At 34.0% G+C, this 24,234-nt stretch overlaps 1 protein-coding gene and 1 long non-coding RNA gene across 12 annotated transcripts in view; one reads left to right on the top strand and one right to left on the bottom strand.

The window, feature by feature from the left end:
• LOC140063632 (coiled-coil domain-containing protein CG32809-like) overlaps positions 1-24,234 on the bottom strand; it is a 159,100-nt gene that overhangs the window by 35,648 nt on the left and 99,218 nt on the right. For all 10 annotated transcript variants that reach the window (XM_072110058.1, XM_072110059.1, XM_072110061.1 and 7 more), the window contains 2 exons: positions 16,508-16,701; positions 3,346-3,447 (listed from right to left, as the gene is read on the bottom strand). In XM_072110058.1, the coding sequence (XP_071966159.1) occupies positions 3,346-3,447; positions 16,508-16,701 (296 nt within the window). The remainder of the gene's footprint in view (positions 1-3,345; positions 3,448-16,507; positions 16,702-24,234) is intronic.
• Positions 1-24,234, top strand: part of LOC140063636 (uncharacterized) — a 478,535-nt gene that overhangs the window by 409,159 nt on the left and 45,142 nt on the right. The gene's annotated exons all lie outside the window — the stretch shown is intronic.

Raw genomic sequence — 24,234 nt, 5'->3', positions numbered from 1 at the left:
GAATACCACACCTTAGAATTGGCACTTTCATGAAAAAGAATCACATAAAAAGTAACAAATACATTTTTAAATTGATGATTTTACAGACGTTTTTCTCGCACACAAAATGAATAGCCTACAGTACTACAGTAGGCCTGTCACGCCAAAATCAGTCCGGGCCAAAATCAGTCCGGGGGACCATTTATGGCTGCCAAAATCAGTCCGGGGGACCATTTATGGCTGCCAAAACCTGTCCGGCCGGACCAATTTTGGCCGCCAAAACTGGTCCGGCCTGGATAAAATTGGTCCGGGCAGTAGGACTGTTTTTGGCCGCCAAATATGGTCCGGTCTTACAAATATATGGTGCGCAATATGAGTCATAATGTATATATCATTAAAAAAAAAGGCCATGATTAGTCATTATATTGAAAACTATGGGGTTTTATTTGTTATTTTAATATTATAAATTAAGCCTGTTTTTTTATTATCATTATTAGTAGTAACTCATCAATAATAAGTACTAATTGTTAGGCTTTTTGTATACAATATGTATCTCTGCCTGTTTTTAATCCATTTTGTTCTTTTTTAACATCTTCGTTTCCCCATGATGTTAAAAACAATTTAATTTATTAATTATTTATGGTTAATCAATCAATATATCAATTCAATACAATTATTAGAAAAAAATTATCCAATATTGATTAGGCTGAGGAAAAGGAAAAAGGCCTCAATCATAAATCAAATCTAGCTGGCAATATCAGCGTCTCATACCCGTTCATGTGAGTGTGTGGCAGGCCGAAATATGAGTGAACACCTAAGTCATGTTTTTAGATAAAATACATTTATTTATAGTATTTATCCGACAAGATAACTTACTAATATATATCATGGGATATTTTTATAGCCATAAACAATTTAAAACAGCATCATAGGCCTAGTAATTCAATTAAAATCGACAGAAGAAAAGCCCGGACCGATTTTGGCAGTGGCGGACTGCTTTTGGCCACAATTTTAGAGCCAAAACTGGTCCGGCCGGACCGATTTTGGCCCCGGACCATATTTATCGTGACAGGCCTACCCCATGTTCAATGTTTTTGTTTCTATGGAACGTCAAAAGAGCAAAAATTATATAGAGGGCTGAAAACTCTGTGGAGTCCATCTACAGTGTGTGGATGGAACAATGTAAAATGAAAATTGTAATGATAATAGTATAATCATGCAAGTACGAAGAAATAAATACTGGCAAATAAATTTTAATTTAAAAATCATGATAAGTTTTTTTGTTTCGTTTTCTTTCTGTTTTTATGCTTGTAGTTTGTACTATTATTGTTGCTCTTTTGGCGCTCCATGGAAACAAAAACATTGAGCATGGTGGGAGCTCGAGGAGTTACATTACAGTATACAAAGAAACACATATGTAAAATCATCAATTTAAAGGATTTATTTATTTGTTATTATGTGTTTCTCCTTCTGAAAGTACAGTACTTATAAGTCCTAATTTTAAAGTGTGGTGTTCAGGATAAAGTTAGTCAACAAATTTGGAGTCAAAATACAAGAAAGGCAGGTGCGTAAGAAAAACATCCTCTCTCTGAACCAACACAATGGAGTAAATATATACCAACAAACAACCCGTCAAGTTTGTTTGTTGTAAAGAAAAAATATACATTTACTCAACGGGCGAAAATAATGTGAGTTTATCTATGTTTTGCGGTAGTATTAAATTATATTTATGGTAATAAATGAAACCTACTGTGTCTAAAATTATGTATGGATAAACAAGTATTGTTTTTAATCTGTAGTATATCTTAGTATTTGTAATCTTAGGTGTTGGGTCTTAGCTTTCGTGATCTTAGGTCTTAGGGGGTCTGAGCTTTCGTGGTCTGAGCTTTCGTGACACCCAACATTTTGTTGCCGATTTCATTCACTCAGTACTGTATTTTGTTTTGATTGCGTTGCGTTCTAGGTGAAGCCCCGCAAATTTAATATTTATTTACATCAATTTATTGAAGAAATTAAATAAATATAAATAGGTATTGACACAGTTGGGTGGGTGGCCTAGAAAAAAAATTGTTTGCTATTATGTATACTACTACAGTACACAGTTACCACAGTTAATGTACTATATTATTAACATATCCTCTATGATGATGATCTGTAGGTAACCACGGCGTTCCATTTTTGACGTATATACACTTTTATTTATGCTTGCTGACTGCCAGCGATCTAAACAATAGGTAGGCCTACGCAATTGTATGGCGGTGTCCTTGGTACAAATCGTTCGTGCCCCGGTTATGGGTAAGATTCAATATCACGTTACATCAAGGGACCAAGATGCGTTTCAGGTGAAAATAGGCAATTCATTTCGCAACTCTTAGAAATTTACAGACAGCAACAGCAATGGTGACCTCTACTAAGAAGTAGTAACAATGTATTTTAATCAAAAGTGAAAGTACTTTACTCTTTTTTATTTTTACGCTTTTTTTCCTAATTTTTTTTCCCTTATGGTAGGATAATTTTTTTGTTATCCAGATTTATAGGGGGCGTGCGGAGGGTGCGCCCCCGTCTGGATTCGCCACTGCTAATTAAATCTATTGAAATTGTAATTTCATAAAATAAGAATTCTATTATCAATGATTATTTGAATCTCAATTCATAAATTAATTCTCTAGATTTAAATTATCCTTGTGTGAGCATGTGCAGAAAACCTGATGATGAATCTTCTAGTTAGAATGTTTATATTGGACACGTTCGTTAGGTGGTTATCTTGTGATACTATAATCAAAATACTCCTGGGATCGATGGGAAATTGGCAAAGATAAAGTATCATCTTCAAATATTTTGAGGCAGTTAGTGCTATGATAATTTTAAGGATCATATTAAAAACCAAATACACCTTTCCCAATTATGGTTGTTTTCTATCTCTCCAGTACTTCTGAGAGATAGCTATTTTTATTAGCGGTGTAATTGTTTCAAAATATTGTTTAGTATATAAAATAAGGACATAACATGAAGATTAGAACCACATATATCAGAATATTTTGTTCATACACTCAGCAAAATGTATGATAGGAGATGTAATGCAGCCATATCATGTGTTATCTCTTCATGGTGACTCACCTTTTGAGCTGTGATTGAATTGGCTCTTTGGTAAATTTAAAATAAAACTTTACTGCAGAATGAAATGTTAATCTCTGTCTACACTATCAGACTAGTTTGACAAAAAAGTGTGATGTGCTCAAATATGGTAGTAATATGACATCATCATATCCATATAAGGGCACATCACATTTTTTTTGCCACATAAAGTTTGATAGTGTATAGAGATTTAGACAGGTGTCGTCAAGTATCAGTTAACACATGACTTACTTTTGGATGTTGGAGTGGAACATCATCCGGATGCGACTTTTTTAAGTACTCCATAAATCGTTCCCGATCCTCTCGTGTTCGACTTGGCTTGTGAAGAGTCGGCTGAAAATTAAAATAAACAATTTTTTCCATAACACATGTTAGCTTTTGAAATGAGAACATATTGTTAATTTCTTCTTTGATGTTATATCAGGAATATAAGAAAACTTGAAAATAATGGCAGAATAAATCATATTAATGGATGTCTTCAAGGTACTTGTCCATCAAGACATTTTCTACCAGCTTTACCATTAATCAATTATTTCTTTAAATTTTCATATCAATGTTTTTTCTGAAGGTCAATACTTATTTCTGAATGCTAATTGAACATTCTATGTTGCAAAAATCTTGAGTTTTTACATGATGAATTAATGTGGAGATGTGAAAAATTGTATTTTCTTGATAGGTAAATCTAGCTATGATACAAAATATTCTGTGTATTACCAATGATATTTTATATAGCCGAAGGCTAGATGGTAAACTGCAATGTTATCGCAGTTCAAAAAGATATTCTCCATGGAGAGGGAACCAACAAGATGGGGGAAGCAATGGACCAATCAGATATGCCCTACGCAATACGCACTACTACGCCTGTGTTGATCCTTGTATACAAAAATGCTAGATTATAAAGAAATTATTTATTCATTCTAATTGCGATTAACAATATATTTAATTTTATAAAAACTTCACTGTGCTTTGGCAGAGAATATGTGTTGTAATTTATGTGGTCTTAATGTATTATATTAGATTATTATTTTTCATATTAATAATGTTTTTGAACACATTTAATCGCAAAAATATATACAAATCACAGATAGTTCTTTAATTATGAATCAAATGCCCATTTTTTCACTAGTTAATTGTATACACAGCATTTGAAAGAAGACATGTGTACCTTTCCAACACTGTATTATTTGCCAACAAATATTAATCTACTAATTCAAAAATGGCATTTAAAAATGGTCAATTTTGAACTTCAATGTGTCTTTCAGTCTGTTGATTCGCGTCAACCAATCAAAGGACGAGAATTCAAAATCGTTTAACCGTGAGCCCTCCTATACTCTCTTTTCCCAGACGTTTTTTGGGTCCAGCAGCTGGGGCCTATAAATTATAGTCGAGTTTACAAATTCGCAAAACTGTCAGCCTTAGATACTAAAGCTACTGCTATGAAACAGCTTATTAATGAATATGTCCTCCTGGGACATAGCTGGCTAGAGCAGCGGTGCGAAAAAATAATTTTACACAATATATCAATGCTCTTGTTGATAAAGAGAGGTTACAAAACATTTGTAGTATGTTAAGAAATTGCGAGCCGCCAGTCCTAACCAGTTCACTATGGTAAAATAGAGCTTCTTTTGGATATTAAATATATAAATCATGTCATCCTAAATTTTCTAGTCACATGATTGCTACCTAGAATTTCAATACCATTTTCCATAAAATTAGCAAGAGATGGTAGTAGTAGTATCAAATTGTAAATAATATTGAAATTCTAATATTAATTCAGATCAGTTATCATGGTATGACAAGACTATGAATATGCAAAAGATTAAAGGAAGATTCAAATTGTCTCTTGAATAAATGAATTGGATATTTTGAGGTGATAAAGGTTTTATGAGAGCCATGTAGCAGTGCAAATTTATAGATGATATACTGTATAGCCTTCCTTTTAGGGCTTTGGTTTTTTTTTACATAAAAAGAACAATAAAAACATTATGATATCAACTTAACCTTTTCCTCCATGATTACAGTAAGTTTATTCTTATTATAAACATTCACAGAAAAATACTGATAAAATAATCAAAATATTTGCAACTAAAGCATATTTTGATAATTGACCATGATACAAAATTTTGAATTCAGTGATAATTACAATATGAAAAACACCTAGAACAATAGTAGATCATTTCCGGTTTAATTCAGACAAATCAATAGCATTCAATTAGAATAATATTAGCAACAGAAAAAAGACAATAGATGCAATAATGAATTGTTTATTATATACAGATTGCTAATAAAAGGCCATGTTTGAGTTTTAGTTTTATTTATGGTTTATTTTATAAAAATCAATTGTAAATAAATTCAAGTTGAGATGCAAATACGTAATACCTACTGGATAATTTTACCATTATTATAACTGCTGGAGTGGGCTGAATTGAAACCATTTCAATTCAATTAATATTCAGAATGTAAAGTGCAATTATGAAGTTCCTTTTCGTTTTCTAGTAAGCATTGCAATAACTTTATCATAATATGGCATGCCTTTTAGGCAATCTGGCCAACATTTATTAGTATTTGTTAAGGAAAAAGGAAAACTTTTGTGTGGAAATAAAAACAGCAAGAAGTTGAAATGACATAATCTTATTTCAATCTAGAGACAAAATTAACAAAATAGCTTCAATCACATCTTCTAATCAGACAGATCACAATTCATAAATGTGTTTTAAGTACCTGGTTTGATAAAGGTTTTAGTTCAACATAAAGTAGAAAAAAGTTATTTTCTTAATAGAAAACTAATACCATCTACTTTGGAAAATCTATGTCAGATCCAAAAAGAACTAGGCTGGTTCAACAATAAAGACACCTTGCAACCATGTCAATACAATTTCAAGCAGAAAGATCGGGTTTTTCTCATTCTCACAGATTTCCTCATCTTTATCGTTTCAAATTAATTAAATTTCAGTATATCACCAGGCGGTTTAGAATTTTAATGTTCTGTGCCTGATGTGTTTATATATATAAAAGTATCTCTTCGGAGATCCCGCTTCGTGAATAAAATACTGAAAGATGAGGGCATATAAATTTGATCTCTGGTGCGCATGCGTACAATTGAGGGACTATAGTGCTTTTCCGCCGTACCACCCGAGAGTTTTAAATAGTCGCTATCCAATCGAGTTTGAACAATACCATAAAAGCCTCAGTGGTCTAATGGTTAGGACATCTGCAAATCAAGCAGAAGGTCTCGGGTTCGAATCTCGGTTGGGGGGACTTTTTCTCATTCTCACAGACTTCCTCATCTTTATCGTTTCAAATTAATTAATTAAATTTTAGTATATCACCGGGCGGTTTAGAATTAATGTTCTGTGCCTGATGTGTTTATATATATATATAAATCCAAAGGCAAAATACTGAAAAAATGACAATGCTGTGGGTATCAGTGGCTGGATCTCAATGGAGATACCAAAAAAAAAGCGAAAAGCTAAATCAAAATGATAAATTAAAACATCCAGAAAAGTTAGCAGAGCTTTCGGGCAACACTAGCCTCATCAGTGCAAGTGAAGGTACTTGGACAAGATAGATATCAGGCAAGCGCTGCCTGAGTGGACAGGAATAAAAGAAATATATATCTATTTTCCAATTTTCTAACCTATGAAAATCATTATCAATCTTTTTCATTCTATCCCATATACACTGAAAATATTAGAGCGTGAATAGCATCTTCTTATCACTAATAATAACAGTAGTAATTAATTAATTTCAAGTGTAAAATCTGATTAGAGATTTGAAGAAATGCATAGGTCTATTAATCAAATTAAGGACAAAGCAAATAATTTATAACAATATTGTGTGGCTTTGTAACTGGCTGAATATGTTAATATGAATAATTGGTAAAATACTGTTTAATTTTATTTGGTAGGGAGGACAGAAGGAGATGAAAGAAGGTATGGTATTTGTCCTAAAGATGTATTGTCCCTTTGACTAATTCCAACAAAATTTTTTTTTTAAATATTTTGAACAAAAGTTGGTCATTTTGAAGTATCATAATAGTTATCAATTTTCACCAAAAATTAGTCGAAAAAAAAAATAATTTAACTGAAATACAGACGTTTTTTTGTTCAAAAAATAACTTTGACTTCCAGTCAAAGTTTTCGATCAACATAATGCAACATGCTTGTTTGGCTACTCTGTATGCATAATCATAAAACTTCCCCGCTATCTGTGTGAAAACACCTTCTCAACCATGAGGAGTTGTAAACAATCCTAATTAGCATCATGCATAATGCATACTCATTGTTTGAAATTTACTATTGTTTGCGACGATTTTCCAGACGAAATGTAATCAAATTAATTTATCTGTTAATTACGTAAACTTGGTGTCTTTGGCTCGAATTTTCGACTTAAAGTGAATTACTTTAATATTACTTTGATATGGCCAATTTAAATTTAGAATCTTTTGACCTTCATTTTTTGTGTTTCAAGGGACTATACATATTTAACTAATTTAATTCCAATCTTGACCATACCTTTGATAGGGGGGGGGGGGGGGGGAGGAACACGACAGGATATCTAGATCTTCTCCCAGTCGCCAGCATTTGAGAGAAGGGGAAAAAATAGTTTAAAAGACACTAGACCTACATTTTTTTACCTAATTTAAGGTCACACACTACATATTATGTAAAAATAAATACTATATGGACCTATTGCAACATTTTTATCATCTTTAAATGGTCAAAAATCGAATGATTTTAGCGGCCCGCTATAAATCCCAACATGCATCGCGCACGGATTGATATTTTCATATTGTGGTGTAATACAACCACTTAGATCGATTGCGTGAAACGGTAAACAAATAAAAGAACCATATCTTTTCAGCGAAAATACCAAGTCTTCCTCAATTTGGGGATGGATTGTGCCAATTCTATTCTATTCTGCCTAACTACCGTAAGCTAGGCTTAGAAACGTCTACAAGAGAATTTTTGAAGCGAGCTACTTAGGTAATGCAACCAAAACGACGTTGATTAAAGCCTGTTTTCCTGTCGACGTTATTCGACGCTATCGTTAACAATAATCGGCGATTTTCTACGTAAACATTGAAATTTTAACGATTTACAGGAAAAGGTACTTTGAGAACTACTGAGAACGAAGAACCATCACTATAGAGATATTAGTATGCCTAGGCCCACGTCTCCTACACTGTGAGCTAGCTACTGCTAGAAGCAGGGGAGTCCTCTATTCATTTTTGCGTGTTACGACGACGTCGAGAAAGAAGACAGGAGTTTCAACTCTAACGTTCAACGCTAGAATTCAAATGTTCGCGCTATCGTTAAAATTTCAACTTGATCGTTTTCAAACGATCGTCGTTGAACTTTTAATGATTAACGATGATAGCGTCGACTAACGTCGACATGAAAAAAAGGCTTATCCAATTTATCCATACACAAACAAACTGTACCAATTTAATTTCAATGCAACTTTCAAACAAGGTGAGAAACGAAACGATAAAACATAGAAACGGGTATGATATCTTAACCATTATCTTTATCTTCTTTAAAACAAGGTAAGACTATTTAATATAGACCTATGCCTATTGTAATATTTTAATAAAAAAATATATTTTTAATTATTAATAACCAATATTATTTATCTACACTCTTTAATTTTTCATATAAAGATATTGTGGAACCACGTCAGGTCAAGTTCAATATTGAATATCGAAACGTGGCAGGCTATAAGCGCTGACCTTTGACAAGATCGCCTAAAATTTATAAATTAAACTTACGATACTTATTATTGTATATTCAGATATAGCCGCTCCATAATCTCTTTGCTTTTCTTCTTTATATCTATATTTTTATGTTATGAAATTTATACTTAACAAATATCATTTTAAAAATTAATATTATAATCATAACTATTATTAAAAATATGTTTAAAATTATATGGATTAATAACCATAACGACATGGATTAACCAATTTATCACATGACAATCTAATTGATATACCAGATCAACTACGCGAAACATCAATTCAATATAGACTTTGACACACATCTACACTAATGTAATCAAAAACTGTATACTCTCTCTAACCAATATTTCAATATAGTCGTTTATCTCAGGACCATTTTATAGTCACCATCAGGTAGGCTTACTTCATCAAAGCTTCTAAGAATGGATGACGGAGTTGGGAGCAGGAACGCTAGTAGGCCAAACCCAGTACCGTTTTGATTACGATCAATCGGGAAATTACCTCACGGCGTCAGGTTGACCGCCAACATTATTTGATTTTTAACCGTTTAAAGACAAGAAAAATATCTTAAGATTTTTAACCATACGTATATTATGATCATTTTACTAAAAAACTATTTTAAACATTATATATAAAAATATATGTGTGATTATACACCTAATATATCCTACATAACGGATATAAATAAAATAGAAATAAAAATAAGGTCAGATCAAATAATATGATGGAAATGATATCTGCCGCCACAGTATGCAATCGATGATAAATATAAAAATGGATACGCTGGCTGTACTGGCTACACATTGTAAACATTATTATTTTTTAATAAATTGTTCTCGTTTACGTAATTGTTTGCATACAGTAATAAAAGACAGACGTATATTCTCTATTATAATATATTAATTACAGTAGGCCTACACATAAATAGATTTAACATAATATGCCTAAAATAATATTTAAACGTGTTTAGAAATGACCATGTGGAAAGATACAGACCCTACTCTCAGACCTGTAAAATAAAAAATAAACAATTTAATTATTGATAATAAATATTTATTAACCAAATAAAAAATATCCACAAAAATTAAATAATCTAAAAAAATGTCAATATCTATAAAAAAAACATGGAAAATTTATATCTCACTCGCATACAAAATAGCGCAACTGCAAAAAAACTTGACCGATTTCAAATGCGACCGATATCATCAAAAGTATAGTTTTAGCAGCGCGCCATACAAAATGCCTGAAGTTGATTATATCGAGACCGATTTCCGATATCATCGTAAAATGTAAAACGACCACTAACTATGTTAAGAGACCGCTTCTCATAATCGACCACCTCTCGTAAGGGATCACCTCCTCTTGTAAGTGACCACCAGTTTTAAAGGACCACCTCTCGTAATGATCCTGCTTTTCATAATCGACCACGTCTCGTAATCGACCACCTTGGTGTTGATTTTATAAGCTGTTTCTACATTAGCTGGAGGTTTTACTACATTAGCAGTGGATTGTTTTAAACATTAATGGTTGTTTCAACATTAGCTGGCGTTTTCTACATTAGCGGTTGTAACAAGTGACATTGTTCTGAAATATATTCTAAAGTGTTTTTCCATTACTTTTAAATAGGCCTTGAACACAATCAAATTCATAAACTCTAACCTGGGCTTTGACAACTTCAACTCTCTTACCTTGTTGGAAATTTTCCAGTCAATTAAAAATTGATTGAAACCATGCAATGTTTACGTTATGTCTATATCAAAGTTTTTCAAGATGTTAAAAAATATTTTTATGTTTAGACTACAGTGTACTTAACTATTACAACATACAAATGTTTACATGAATTTTAAATTGTAGGCCTATATTAATAATACTAATTACTGATATAATAATAATTATGTTTTTACTGAAGCAATTGTTAAAAAATATTTTGTACATTAATAATTTTGCCTTTTATCATTTCTATTTCTTTGATGCAATTATGGGACTTCCCAACCAGTTTTTATATTTATTTCGATGGTGTTTTCGTTTGTGTAAATTTAATGTAGTTTCAAATAAATCAAATACATATGCAGACGTAAACGTTTTTAATTCACTACATTGTAGAGGAGGAAGATCTATTGGAGTAGTCTAGGAACAAGCCACCAAACTTATTTTTTCAGTACACCTTCTACCTTATTAAGATAGGCTGAAAATTCTCAACTTACCTACTCTGGCATACAGAAGGTAGAGTGAAGAGCTCGGGCACCTTTAAATTCCCCAGTCCCATTATCCATTAGTCTAATTCTTTGCATCTGCTGAACCCCCTTGCGATTAGTAATCTTCGGCCATTTTCCTACGTCACAATTTGGTTATGCGGGTCATTAGCAATATCGAGACAGGATGCAGCACATGTGTGGTCAGCGCAGTACTGTCATCCGACGCTACACCATTTCAATTTAATCTCACGGGCGGTATAAGTACAATACTGACATATTATATTCTTGTTCATGTTTCTACTAACATTATGTTATTTAATTTTTGGGGGATTTTTAATTATTTGTTTTATGTACTGTAATTTATTTTCAAAGAGTGTGGGGACTACAAGGAGGGAGGTACAAACAAGGAGGATAAAGTTGCAATCATATTTACTACTTTAGGCCTACACCACCAGACAACATACATTATCGTTCATCTTAAAGACAAACCACCAACAATTAAGAAATTCAACTGAACAACAGGAGGCTGCAAGAATATCAACCACATTCAACTAAGTCACTGTTCTCCATTATTATTATTATTATCGATTATGAAATGCAGAATTATGTCCTATACCAAACGGAAAATAACTGACATAATAATATTCATTAATAAATTTATAAACGTCTATTATTTCAATATATTTACAGAAACAAAAAATAGGACAAACATACAGATATATTATAATTATTAAAAATTAATATATTAACGAGATTCTGTTTCTTTTTTGTGACTGCATGTTTTTCAAACATTTATTTTACAGTGTACACTAATATTATATATGCTGTATAATGTACCTCTGCACTATACATCCATTTACAGATTTGTATATTCTGCATTGTACCAGGGAACAGTGAACCGGATTGTACTATATTTTACTGTACTACCTTTTTGGTTCCCAAACCTCACAATCAATGTAAGATGGTGCCCGTCCATTGGACGGGTATTACTGCTAGTTTATTTAACATAATAAAGAAAATTAGAAATTACCTTCAAGATCAAAGATTGAATATTCAGAATTAAACAAACACCAATATAAACTTGCAATAAAATAATTTACTTTATAAACCTTCAAAATAAAACATGTAGTCATGTTATTTTCATCCACTGTGTAAGTATAAATCCTTTAAAAACATAAAAGGCAATCTATTTAAAATGTAACAATACAGTCAAGTATTTGAAACAACAAGTCTGGTAGTCTGTGTTCGATTCAACCTCAGTTTGTGTTTTATAATACAGACTGTTGAATAATGAAAATAATCCTGTGTGTTGTTGGTCCGACACAGATGGTCCTAATTAGGGTCTTGACATATCTTTACAATTACATCACAGGGGGTGCTAAAGGACTTTCATGTATTAAGTCTGGATCATGTCTAACAACAGATTTTACAAGTAAAATGTAGGCATGTGGGATACAGTTATTTGCACATTAATTTGTTCACAGTTAATAAAAGAACAAGCTCATGGCCATATCAAATCAGAAATCAATTTCTTTGAAAATATGAAATTTAAACCACTAGCTATTATGTACTTTAATCAACACAAAATAATAACCATTGTTATTTACGGTAGATATCACAATTTTTGTCTCTGAAGTTTTTTTAAAACATTCTTGTAGGACAGTGTTTCTCATAAAAATGTAAACTCTTCAATGAGTAACGTTTAAACTAATATAAAATGAATAACAATTTGTATTTTAAATTTTTTTATTTTTATTTCTAAAGCACAAGTTTTAAAGTAACTTTCATTAATATTAATTGTGAAAATAGGGACATTTAGACTGAGTGAACGACATCCACGTCCACATGGGTCGTAGTCGACTGTTCTCGTCGACAGATATTTGAACATTTAGATTAAGTTGACATTACGTTGACGTGCCAGTGAACGTATGATGTAATGACCTTGTAATCTCTATAGTAGCACTCGTCCATAGTGCTATTCCACCGCACTGGGCCAGTGGAAGTACACAGGCTTATTAGCCTGGGATTTATGTCAGGCTAAGTGTGTAGCTTGAGAAACAAATTTTAGATTCTTTCATAAAATTGTGGAATTAATTAACAGTACTCTAAATTAATTAGTCCCATTCCATTTTTGAAATACAAATTAATAGATTTCAAAATCAGGCCCTATTTTAGTGTGGGGGTACCCTAGTATGGTGGTAATTTGAGAAGGCTTACTATTAAAAAGTGAGGTCTCATTCTCTTTTAATTAAACCTAATCTCTCTAAAAACAAAAATAGCATTGAGGAAACGGAAGGCTTTTCAGTGTTAACCTATACTAGTATAGTTACTAGTCCATTCCTGCATTACATCCTCTGTAATGAAGGTGACGGGACATTTTGAAGTGGCGACAGACCACTGACCGACAGACTATTCGCCGACCGGACTATTTGCCAACCAGACTTTTCGCCGACCGGACATTTTATCGACCGGACATTTCGCAGACAAGACATTTCGCCGACAGGACATTTCGCCTTTACAGTATACCCCAATTTGCATGAAAAACACTCATATAACAAATCTACTCTGACACAACAATTTATACGCCTACGTTAAACTAGCCTCAAGTTAAACTGTAGGCCTACCAGGCCTACAGTATATATCGATTTTGTCAATTTGAAACCGCCATTTCGGTGAAACACATTATAGTAGAAGAATATATTAAAAATTAATAATCCATTTATGATGAATGTTTATCTTGAAGATAATAGTCGACTTCTTGGTTTTTAACTTACATTTGCTATTCTAAATCATTGAAGAGTACATTAATTTAGACCCAACCTAAAGTGTGTGTTACTGTGTTACTATACTGTCAATATAAAGAAGAGAATAAAAAATAAATATAAACAATTACTGACACATGTAATAAACCTTTTATCTCTTTTTGAGATTTGTGTTGTACTTTTTTTTTATATCTAGAGAAATTAATGTGATTATAGATGTTATCATATTATATCATATCAAGGCCTCCCTCGAATGAACAACTCCCGAACAATAAATGATCCGGGCATAAATTCGAATAAATACGCTATAATTTTTCATACCTTACTTCTGAGTGGCAGATCAACGAATTACCAACAAAATAAAAAAGAAAAACATAGGCCTATTTGCTTCATAGTGTTAATAATTTGTAATGTCAATTCGGCAAATGTCCTATGTCGACAAAATAGTTGTCGGCGAAATGTCTTGTCGGCCAGTTATCTGTCGGCCAGTTGTCTGTCGGCGAAATAGTTGTCGGCAAAATGTCTTGTTGTTGAAATGTACTGTTGGCGAAATGTCATGTCGACCAAATATCCTGTCGACTAAATGTCCGGTCGGCTAAATGTCTGTCGGCTAAATATCTGTCGACGAAATGGCATTCGGCAAAATGTCCTAGTACTGTAATGAATTTGTACCATTTGGAAAAAAATTTATAGTATGTTCATCAAACATTGATAGATTCCAAGGGGGGAAAATGTGGACAGGCACAAGTCCTAGGATCTTAGGCCTACCCTCTTCTTCATTAATGTTTTCCTAGGGGGTAATTGTCCTGGGGGGTAATTGTCCTAGAGGAAAGTTGTCCTAGGAGGTAGTTGTCCTATAGGGTAATTGCCCTAGGGGAAAGTTGTCCTACTGTAGGAGGGCGATTGTCCAGGGGGTTATTGTCCGGGTGGTAGATGTCCAGGGGGTAGATATCCTAGACCCGAACAAACCAACTGTATCATATCAAATTAAAGTGCATAAAATATACTAATTTACTGCAAAAAAATACAAAAAAAAAATAATCATAGAACATAATATTGAAAACTTTTAGTGGCAGTCTCTGTTTTCGAAAACCGGAAAACAAAGACCCAGTATAAATATGATATTGAAAATATTTTTAGTAGGATCTTCGTTTTCAAGAGGTCCTGGCAATAGCAACCACCCTATAACCCAACATTGAGAATTTCTAGTGGGAGACAATTGAAAATGTTTGTTTGCCTTCCACATTTTCCAATGGACATTTTCCAAAGGAAATGTTTCACCTGGACATCTACTACTGGTTTTTCTCCCGAGACATTTCCTCTGGGGTCAAATTTCTTGAAGGCAAAGACGCCATTAACATTTTTCTAGTGTGTTCTAGAGGGAGAGGTCTTGATGCGATGAATTGTAAAAGCCCTACACAATATTGTGTGTTCTAGATGGTGGTCTCTGTATTTTTTAAACAAATCTTGAATTGAAATGGAGACCTCCAACTAACAATTCTCAACATTATGTTAGCTAGTTGACCCTCATGTTTTCGAGATTTGTCTCACTAAAACTTATCAATAATTAGTTATAATACAAATAGGGCGGTCATGTTATCAAGGTTTCTTGAAAAGATTAGACTGACCCTACTACAAATTCTCAATATTTTCAACATTTCTCGATATTTATGTTGAATGGGTTGGTTTCGGTTTTCGATAAACCTAAAAAATAGATACCTTTATTAAGAAATGCTTATCGCTTTTTTATATTCATGAATATGATGGCCATTTTGGAATTTAGCAGCCATTTTGGATTTTGAGTCTCATGCTAATTTTAAAGGGGGGTTCCAGGTTTAACATGAATAGTAAAAAATATAAAATATATAAAAGTTTATTTATTTATTTATATAAGCGGCCAGTGAAGCAGAACGAAGACTGTGAAATGAGGCCAGATTACAAGTGCAGCTACGGCAAAATCACACTGTGTTACAGAATATAAAATTTGTGAAATGGTCAATCTTCCAACGACTCATTATCATTAACCATATCAATTACTTTTGTAAAATTATACTTATCTGATGTAATTTTAGTCGGTCTTCCCATTTATAAAGTCAATTTTCTATGAAAATTCATCACAATTATGTAAAATCATTTGGAAATTCAGTTTACGTTTGCCGATTTTCGCACTGACTTAGGGAAAAGCCTTCAAAATCAATGAAGCGTAATGTATCCTGTACATTCCCGCTGAGGAGCGAGGCGACGATACACGTGCTCTCTGCCCATGCCTGGCATCGTCATGTGATAAGCAGATACAGTATACAATACCAAACTGGTCGGATCGAGTATACCCCGTCTATAATCACAAAATGAACGATGTACAGTATTTGATTGAAGGTCGACTCGACCTACCGGAATGGTATAGATAATATAGCCCCAATGAGAGAGTTGGAATATTTGTAAACATAAGTACTGTATTGCTAATTTTAACAAGTGTAGCCTATAGTAAAAGGCATGGTAGTATCAATTCGCATAGGGTCCACTACACTAGCTAGCTCAATTTTTAACTGGGCCGATCGGCTAGGTCTCCTTCCTACTACTAGGGCCTAGGTCTACTACGTTTATACACTGACTTTGCTGTTTGGTCTTTGGTTTAAATTCCAGGTTGTGCATCATATGTTACCTACACTCATTTTGTTATACAAAAATATACCCACCTTGGTCTGAGCACCAACCGATTTTGTATCGCCCAAGTAATCCAGTGTGTGTCGTCTTACTTGGTTCTTTGGCTGTTCACGTCTGTAGTAGTTGGCATCCCCATAATCACTCAGGTCCTGATTTTTAACTTTAACTGGACGGGGCTGAGTATAATACTGTGGGTACGATTGATTTGTGTTTGTGTTTAACGTGTCTGTAACAATAGAAAAATAGTACTAATTAAATATAATTATAAATAAACAAATACAGTTTGTAGATAAAATAGCTAGCTAGTCGTCCAATATACTTTATGTCCCCATAATTATTCTGTACCCTACCTTAATTTCATTATACACTACAATATTAAGTACAGTAGACTCATTACAGCTTTACAAAACTGTTAAAATATCTGACCACGCACCCAAAACTTTTTTCACACACACTTACAGACTTAATAATATTTGATGTTTACAAATTGTGTACATAAACCAAAAAGGGGATAAAAAAGAAAGGTAATTGAAAAGTGTTGTCATTTTGTCATGCCAAGACAGAAATACCATTGTTTGTAAATGCACCAGAAATATTAAATACTGTAATGATTTTGGGGTTGAAGAAATATATAGAGGGCGGCAGATGGAGGCAGAGTTAGGCAGGAGGAGAAGCAGAGAACGGACGTGAGAAAAAGGGCAGAGAGGGATTGGAGAAGGAAGGCAATGGAGGGTGAACTCGAGCTGCGTTAAAAAGGAGGGAGAGATTGGAGCTGGAAAAGCGCAGAACCAGGGAAAAGACGTGTTAAATAAGTAGAGAAATTGGAAAACAAAGTGTAGAGAAGATTAGAGAAAAGAGAAAGAGGAAATTAGAGTTGAATAATAAAAGGAGAGTTAAGACACAGTAAGTAAAGTTAGCCGGAGGGTACAGCCTACCGGTTGTGTTACTGTTGGAGACATAGTGAGCCGGAGGTTGCACCTACTGGTTGTATCACTATTTGAGACATAGTGAGCCGGAGGTTCCACCTACTGGTTGTATTACTATTTGAGACATAGCTGAGCCGGAGGTTGCGCCTACTGGTTGTGTTACTGCTTGAGATACAGTTAGTCCGTGGTAAACCCTGTGGTTGTGATACTGCATTGCTGGTGGGTACACCTATTAGCCAGTGGTTAAGACTACTGGTGGTTACCCTGTTATCCGGTACGTGGTTACGCCTTTGTTGGTGGTTACGTTGCTGTTGGAGGTTACGCCATTGTTGGTGGTTACATTGCTGTTGGAGGTTACGCCATTTTTGGTGGTTACATTGCTGTTGGAGGTTACGCCATTGTTGGTGGTTACATTGCTGTTGGAGGTTACACCACTGTTGGTGGTTACATTGCTGTTGGAGGTTACGCCATTGCTGGTGGTTACATTGCTGTTGGAGGTGACGCCATTGTTGGAGGTTACGCTGCTGTTGGAGGTTACGCTGCTGTTGGAGGTTACGCCATTGTGGTGGTTACGCTGTTGTTGGTGGTTACGCCATTGTTGGTGGTTACGTCATTGTTGGTGGTTACGCTGTTGTTGGTGTTTACGCCATTGTTGGTGGTTAAGCTGCTGTTGGAGGTTACGCCATTGTGGTGGTTACGCCGTTTCTGTTGGTTACGCTGTTGTTTCAAATCCGGCGTAAGATCAACACTAATCTAAATTAATTATTTTAATCGGTTGTCACTTATAATTTGGAATCATAGAAAGAATAAAGGAGACCACTCCACAAGTTGTAAATGTAATTGATTTATCTCTTTTGTTTGAGTGTATATAGTACCGCAGACCCCTCCCCCAAAAGGGAACAAACCCGGAAGAACACAGATTTTCGTTACAATACTGAATGTACTGTAGTGGTTTAAAGGGGGATTCTGGGTTTAAAATTGGTTTTAAATATCGTTTATTTATTAAATAAAAAATATTATAACAATATAGACATGTCAGAATGAAGAAGTAATAACGAGAAATTAAAAAAATTAAATTTCATATACATTTTAGGGTAAATTCATGGAAAGTCTGTTTTTCAGCAGCTTAGGGAAGCTCATTAATATTCATGAGATATTCACAAAATCACGTCACCAGTGGATTCCAAACTCGCGACGTCATGTACGTTGTGTTTGTCAACTAATTTACATCTCTCTCCCCTGTCAAACGACGACCACCCGATCATTGTGAAATACATTTTTTGTAGATTTTCTAAGCTAGGCCTAAAGTGTAATAATAACAGTAGTAGCATATATTTATTTGACATTTAATGAAATACAAAATTTAGTACAGATACGGAGTCATAAATTATACTATTTTTATACCTCTATAGTACAGATCGTATTATCGGCTTCACGTACAATACTACTCTAGGCCTAGCCTAATAATAATATGGGCGAGAGCCATTCTGACTAGGGATTCCATGCCACGATGGCTACGTTAAAACAATGGGGCCCATGGGCCTAGCTAGCCTACTACTAGACGATTGGCCCATAAATAACAAAACCCATCCTATCAACCAAACTCCTAAACAATCTAAACCTAAAACGTTCTACAAAATCGGCTGTAAATATTGAAGCAAAACAAGGTCCGATCGCCGTCCACACGTATGGTGTCCCGATCGTCTAAGTAGGCCTAAAATAAAATAGGCTTAGTTTACTCTCCAAAAAAGCGGATACTCATGCATCAAGCAAGTAGACCAGGTAGTAGGAAGGAGACCTAGCCGATCCGGCCCAGTTAAAAATTTAGCTAGCTAGTGTAGTAGACCCTATGCGAATTGATACTACCAGGCCTTTTACTATAGGCTGCACTACACAAATATTCCAACTCTCTCATTCGAGCTATATTATCTATACCATTCCGGTAGGTCAAGTCGACCTTCAATCAAATACTGTACATCGTTCATGTTGGGATTATAGACGGGGTATACTCGACCCGACCAGTTTGGTATTGTTGTATCTGCTTATCACGTGACGATGCCAGGCATGGGCAGCAGAGAGAGCACGTGTATCGTCGTCTCGCTCGATCCTCAGCAGGAGGAATGTACAGTATACGTTACGCTTCATTGATTTTGATTTTTCCCTAAGTCGGTGCGAAAATCGGCAAACGTAAAGTGCAAACATATCTAATTTTTCACTGTTTTGATGAATTTTCATAAAAAATTGACTTTATAAATGGGAAGACCGACTAAAATTACATCAGATAAGTATAATTTTACAAAAGTAATTGATATGGTTTATGATAACGAGTCGTCGGAAGATGGACCATTTCACGAATTTCCTATTTTGTAACCACAGTGTGATTTTGCCGTAGCTGCACTTGTAATCTGGCCTGATTTCACAGCCTTCGTTCTGCTTCACTGGGCGCTTATATAAATTGAAACTTTTACCGTTCAAGAGACAAACAAATATATTTTACATTTTTTACTATTCATTTTAAACTCGGAACCCCCCTTTAAATAAGTTCAATATAAACATATTTAGTAATGGCTTGGCTCCAGCAAAGAATAACCCTGTGTTGATCTGGACCTCCATACAAAAATATGAAGTTGAACTTGGGAACATGGGAACATGGTACAAAAGGTAATTCGAAAAATTTCTTCCATCTATACAGTTTGTTCTTACACTTTTTCAAATTCATATTAATTATTTATATATAGTAATTCTTTATACTGTATATTGTTACAAAAAGTTGATATCTATCAAAAGTAATCATAACTTTTATTTGCAATAAAATATATTTTTAATATTTATACAGTATATATAGTATAATAATTTTAAATTCCACACAAATCAAATAAATGATAAAACATGATATTATGGCTTGACCTATGTAATCCTAGAGATTTCAAGCATACTATCTCATTCATCATTCATGTGATGAAGTGTATAGCTAATTGCCTAAAGATAGTACATTAAATCATGTATGTAATATGATATGAAACAGCCATTAAAATATGATAATTCAAAGCCATCATGTTTCCATTTGACAGGCATTCAGCATTGTACATACAGGTCCACTATGTAACAGCAGTATGCACATTCAGGACTGGCCATTTTGAACTTATGTATGTTGTGCATGAGATCACCTACCATTAATCGAGTTTAAACATTTTTAACACTTGATTTCTGGTCTTTTGTTTAATTCACTTTTAAAATAAATTCAATTAATACAATTGTTTGATATTCAGATGGAAAGAGCAAATATTAAAGCATCTGAATAAACAATCAAAAAGTGAACACAAATATGCAAATTTAATTTAAGAAGTGATAATGAGGGTAATCAAACACACATAAAAGCCACTGTATGCGCTCAACTTACAATTCATTCTATTCTATTTCTACGACTGTATAACAATTTTTTTTAAACCCACACTTGTAAATGTCAACCTTAGATAATTAAAATAAAAGTATTTTCTTGATAATGTTCTGCAAAGATATGTTTACAGCAGTTGACATTTATTATAGAATTAGATTCATACATTATGTTAAGTAAAAAAAACTATTCCAGACATAGAGGGCAGTAGAGCACTAGGATTTTTTCCTCTAATTAGTGAAGGAAGATTTAAAGTCACGTAATTCAAGGAAGAATTGAAGTACCCTATATGAATATATTTATTATGGCTTTATAGTTTTATTCATGTTTTAAACCAAATAAATAAAAGCAAGTAAGATATTCAGTTGTCACTGTAATGAAGATTATGATTGGTTGGAGAAGAGAAATTACTACATCATTTTTGCTGGTAAGCAAAATAAACAAGAAATATTTCTTACAAAAAACACAGCTCAACATTTTAAAATTAATCATTGTTCTTTCTTCAGATATATTAAATGATTAATTATATCAATTATTTTTGTTTAACAATCAGTAGTAGTGAACATTTCGTGTAAATGTAGTCTGGCCTACTGTACAGAACAAAAATATAATCATAAACTACAGTATATATGTATGTACATACAGGGTAGGAGCATTACCTCCCTATGACCGACCCGGCCCACATAGTCTAGTATATAGAGGGATAACGATGCAACATTAAAAGTTAATAGCATACATTGCCTGTTAATATTTTATATCAATATTAAAATAAAGAAAGAACAATCTGACTTGTAGTTCTCGAAATATAGGGTCCAAAACATCGCAGAAAATAATTGTTTTTAGCCACGAACGAAGTAAATAAATTGCGCCCTCAGTAGGCACTTGTATGAAATTTAAAAATTACGGTTTTTAGTAATAAATTTTGTATACCAACATTGTAAAATTCAATCAAATATGATATTACATGTTTATTAAATAAAAAAGTTTATTTAACCTAATTCGAAGAATGTCAATACATTATTTTCCCGACGTGTGTTGGACATGAGGACATGCAGTCCTCATAGACAATTTGAGAAAATTCTTCCGCAGTCTGTTGATTCACTTCAACCAATCAAAGGGCAAGAATCCAAAAATGTGTTAAACCGTGAGCCCTCATAGACTCCCTTTTCCCAGATGTTTTTTGGATCCAGCAGCTGGGACCTATAATTAGTAGAGTTTACAAAATATCGAAAATGTCAGCCTTAGATAAAGCTTTCAAGTTGGTAAAGTTTCTTATTGATTATGTCCTCTGGGTTTAAGGTGGCTACAGTTGCGGCGTGAAAAATAGCTGATTCAAGCAAAAAAGAACATACACTACACTGTACAAGAGATTATGATTGGTTGGAGAAGAGAAATCTGTTATTTTTGTTAAAGATGTATTGTCCCTCAAAAACATGAACAATTTAAGTTATTAAAATAAGACTTTAAATAGGCCATTTTTTTAGTTTTAATAAAGTTATTCACTTTTGTAGAAAACAAAATCAAGAAAAACTATTTTTTATTATAAAAAGACACAATTTCTGCATATTTTGTTTTAAATTGCATTTGTTCAGGTAAATCAATTTTTTTTTCGAACAACTTTTCATCTTACACTGTAAGGAAATGTGTTAATCTGTTGTTAATGTGTTACCCATGATCATCAAAAAATACTATGATTGGTTGGAGATAGATCTTTGTACTGTACATCCGCCAAGGAGGTACAGTATATGTAGTCAATCGCGTGTGTCTGTCTGTTGGCAGGATTACCAAAATGAAAATACAGATAGGTATGTGGTCAATTGGACCACTCCATTAAATTTTGAAGGCAATCCGGACCAGGGTCCCAATTCTAGACCACTTTTTAGTATTATTTTCAGACCTGCTAGTTTTAAAAGAAAGGAGACAATTTTCAAATACCAGTGAGCAGTCTTAAAGTAATAAGTAAACTGAAATTGCATTTTCTTCTCAAGAACTACTTGTCCAAAAGACTTCATTTTTGTACAAGAGGCAAGAGTTTTAATTTGTCATTTGTAATTTTAAAACATAATTTGATTTAATGTACAGGTTTTTTGATACAATAGTTTTAAAAACCTACTTCTTTTCAAATTCACCTGTTTGTTTTGGGGTGGCTGTTCTATTATTAGTCAACTTAAACTATTGTTAGCTGAAAGGCTGGTTACATTACACCAAACTCGCATACACATGGTTGTAGTGAAATTAGCCCAATCACACGCAGCATTAAGACACAAAGATAAAATAAATTTTTCCCCGAAGAAATCTTATGTAATAATATTCGTAGGAGAATTTTACAGTAGGTGGAGGTATGCACTCTTGGGATGCCGTTCTAATATTTGTATGGTTTTAATACAACGCAGGCCCGTATGCAGCATTTATAATGGGGGGGTGCGAGCGAAGCGAGCAACAATGGCTGGGGGCCAGGGGGCCGCCAAGGGCCCCCGGTCAGGGTCCAGGGGCGGAAGGCCCTGGAAAAATTTGCGTTATTTGACGTTCTAAAGACTGATGTAAGACTCTCTGTTGTGGCTTGGGCTAGTTGAACGATGGACACCAGAACTTAACGCTTTCATGATGAGGCCAACTCAGCAGGGGTGGCGCCAGGATCTTCCCGACGCGGGGGCTACATTCCCCGACGAGGGGGCTATGCGAGCGAAGCGAGCATCACTAGGCTGAGGGCCAGGGGCCGCCAAGGGCCCCCGGTGGGGGTCCAGGGGGCGAAGCCCCCGGAAGCAACGCGTTCTAGCGTCATTTGAGGTCTTTTTAATCAGATTTAGGGTAGCCATTTTTTCCATTTTTTATAATGCATAAATAAAATACTGCGTGCAAAAAAACGATGCGCGATGACGGTTTCAATCCATATTTTTCAATTTAAAAAATAAAAGTTCAAAGAAAATTTTGAAAAATAGAGTTGGAGGTCCCGGAAATTGGACTTATTATACTTCAAAACATAAAAAAAAATATATAAGTCCCTATCATGGGTTGTGACTGAGCTAAGAAATGTTTGAAAAATAGAGATGTTAGGTCCCGGAAAATGTACTTCTTGTTCTTCGAAATATGACCAGCTTTATTGTTGGGGCTGAGCTAAGAAAATGTTTAAAACTAGAGCTGCAGGTCTTCAAAAAATTGCATTTTATACTTTGGAAACATCAGGCCTAGAGGCTTAAAAAACGCAAGCGTAGACCTTTTTCAGTCGGGGAAAAAAGTTTATTCCTCCCAGGTGTATGCATGCGTACCATCTGGACTTCCGAGTGGTGAGAAATTCATGACATACAGGATATTGAAAATGTAATAACTATAGCTATAATGTTGGCTAAGCGAAAATGGCATGTTTTTTTGTTTAGTAATGGATGAAAAATTTATTTTAGGTGCCCCACGGTACAGAAGGTTACTTGTAAATTAAAAAATT

Source organism: Antedon mediterranea, chromosome 1 (genome assembly GCF_964355755.1).
Source record: "Antedon mediterranea chromosome 1, ecAntMedi1.1, whole genome shotgun sequence".
Lineage (NCBI taxonomy): Eukaryota > Metazoa > Echinodermata > Crinoidea > Comatulida > Antedonidae > Antedon > Antedon mediterranea.
This window is presented reverse-complemented; position numbering and strand designations above follow the sequence as displayed.